This window comes from Penaeus monodon, chromosome 33 (genome assembly GCF_015228065.2).
Source record: "Penaeus monodon isolate SGIC_2016 chromosome 33, NSTDA_Pmon_1, whole genome shotgun sequence".
Classification (NCBI taxonomy): Eukaryota; Metazoa; Arthropoda; class Malacostraca; order Decapoda; family Penaeidae; genus Penaeus; species Penaeus monodon.
Genome location: NC_051418.1, coordinates 23,506,644 through 23,509,583, shown reverse-complemented (window position 1 = coordinate 23,509,583; position 2,940 = coordinate 23,506,644). Strand labels below are relative to the sequence as shown.

Sequence of the window (2,940 nt, the reverse complement as noted above, 5' to 3'; positions counted from 1 at the left end):
GGCAGGTATTATGGAAGGAGCCTTGATTATGGCAGTTGTTGGGTACCTGAGTGTTGCAGCCATGTTGATGCTGATTGACTGCAAATACGCCATACTGTCCTCAGGAGGGAGAGCAGGGGGCAGATCTATTATTATGGAGAAAAAGGTAATTTGGGAGTGGATGCTGTGAATATGAATGGTAAATTTGATAGTGTGTATGTCAGCCTTAGGCCAACACTTTGATAAACAGTGGGTTATTTGGTGTAGTTTTAGGTGAACTGCGTACATTTCTGCTTAAAGAAAGGAAATTCTCATCTAGATCTCTTTGCATTCATGAGCTTAATATAGTATGCAAATGTGCATGTCATATATGTAGATGAATAATAATGGAATTAGGTATTTATTAATGGAGAGGTGGAGAGGTGGTTTAGCAGGTTCATTTCCAATCATTAGATTAATAATTATTAATATTAATTTAGATTCATAGAATATGTAATAACTATTACCAGTGCCCTTAAACTATCATGATAATTTTAGAGAATTTATTTCTCTATATTATTCTTTGCTCTCTTACATTATATATTAGTGTGTTTATTTTTTTTTCGGCATATATGGTAGGCATCTTGGATGTATTAATTAGGAAGAATTAGAGCTGCACAAATAAACCAACACCACATTATTTCATCATAGGTGCCGCTGTTACCTCCAGACTCCTCCGATGATGAGGATGAGGATGAGCGCCACCCACCCACTCCCTCCACTGACCTCACCTATGGCGATGTAGGGCTCTATGCATTGGGTCCCGGTGGCAAGCGCCTCGTTGACATTGCCATTGTAGTTTCGCAAATTGGTAAGGTTAAAGAGGCGGCTCTGTGAATTTAAGGGTTGCTGTTTATTGGATAATCTTTGCAAAAGGAGAGAGAGTATTATTTTGTTTCAAAGTTGTTACTGTTTTCTCTCTTTTTTATTGAAAGTTTTACACAAATTATATGTATTGTCCATAATAGAACATTTTGTCAAAATGTTTACCATCTTACTCCAACACATTTTTGGGCTTAAACTGTGACCAAAGGACAGACATCCTATTGATTTGTGGATGACAGACACATTACTCCAAAGTATACAGTGCTAAATATCATTGCAAAGGAAAGAAAGTGTTCCCTCACCTGATATAAATAGGTTTCAGAAAGAAAGTTTGGGCTATACACAAAGTGGTTATTGCATTATGCTTAAAAATCATTAACAAAACACTTGGGGCACAATTAAATGGCCATGCATCTAATTAACACTGAATATAAATTAAAAACTTTATGTATCTAAAAATATGTATAGATTATCTGTACTGTCTATACAAACCACTTAGCTACTGCTAAAATTTTTAAAACTAAATTGAATCTCCAATGCCACAAGATCAACTTGACTCTTATATCTACTTGTAAATAAATCTTAATTATTTGATTGGCTGACTAATCTATGAGGAGGGGATCATTGTCCAACGACAAGACAGGAATTTGGTATATAGCTGACTCCTGACACGCTCCTGAACTGTGCAATTTGTACAAGTGACGAATGTAGGCTTTCTTTGTCTGCCTGCTAGGCTATGATTGTGGACTTCTGGAGTAAGAGGGCTAAACAGTAATGAAAATAAGAGATGTACATAATAAAAGGAGAGTGTTGATAAGCAATGAAGAAAAGTTACATTACTTACATAAAAAATTTTGCATTCTGGTAGTGTGAAAAAGGGGACAAGGTTTTTCTAATGAGTAAAATTTTGTCATCTGTGTGTATGACAGAGATATCTTCTTGAAACCTATTCTTTGTTACTGTACAGGGTTCTGCTGTGGGTACCTGATATATCTGTGTAAGAACCTCAACTTGTACATTCCAAGAATCAGCCAAAAGGTATGGCTGATCCTCCTCTTGCCACCTCTGTACCTCCTCACCCTCCTGAGGCACCTCAACAAATTAGCTGTCTTCAGGTAAATTCAGGCTGTATGATGTTCTTCCTTGTGATTTGAATTGTGCTTGTGTGGCTAGTAATTTGATTTCCTTTTTGTGTGTTTTGTAGTAAGGCTTATGAAATGGTAATTTGACACTAGTCTTGAATAACAGGATAGGTTTTAGGATAGTATCATCCCGCCATCAATTATCCATTCACTGGAAAGAAATATTAAAGGGGTTTCATAGTTAATGGGTTATTATTATTTCATTTCAAATGAAACAGTGATAAGGGATGTAATATGATGCATTATGCTGTTTGATAAAGATAATTGTTTAGAATGCACACACACCTCTCTCTTCACCCTCATTTCGTTTGCCATTTTCCTCACAGTCCTCATCTATCATACATTGTTACCAGAATCCCTAAAACTGGAGATTATTGTTATGTATATGAGATGTTCCATTCTGCTGTATGAAGAAGCATCAATCAGTATGCAAGCATACTGACTTGTATGGAAATATAAAAACTACACTGTAGTTAGTGGATAAACATTATATATATCAGGTGTTTACTTTTGACCAGTCATATTTTGAGCTAGTTTTAAAATGTAGTAATATTCTGATAAATTCAGTAGAAACCACTCATGACTTTATTTTATAAAAATAATGTGAACATATATGTCAAACAATCATCAGGTAGCTTGTTTTAAATATGAAATTTTGTATAGGAAACAATAACTTGTGTTGTCTTTGTTTACACCATTAACCCACTCACAATAAATGACACTCTGTCACATCATGACTAAACCATCACTCATACCAGGATGATGTCCTATCATGTCATGTGTTGTCAAGCCTATTCTTAAGTTGTTCTTGCTAAATAGTTGTAAACTAGGAAAAAGTACATGTAAATATTCCAGTTCCTTTAAAAGGAAAATAATTGTTATATATGCTGTGTATCTAAAGATAACAATTTATTTTCATAAGTTTATATCCATATCAATTGTGTTAAACCTAATG

General features: G+C 34.8%; 1 protein-coding gene across 2 annotated transcripts in view; it reads left to right on the top strand.

Moving 5' to 3' along the window:
* Positions 1-2,940, top strand: part of LOC119594163 (amino acid transporter AVT3B-like) — a 29,466-nt gene that overhangs the window by 7,368 nt on the left and 19,158 nt on the right. For both annotated transcript variants that reach the window (XM_037943235.1, XM_037943234.1), the window contains exons 2-4: positions 1-145; positions 670-829; positions 1,811-1,958. In XM_037943235.1, the coding sequence (XP_037799163.1) occupies positions 1-145; positions 670-829; positions 1,811-1,958 (453 nt within the window). The remainder of the gene's footprint in view (positions 146-669; positions 830-1,810; positions 1,959-2,940) is intronic.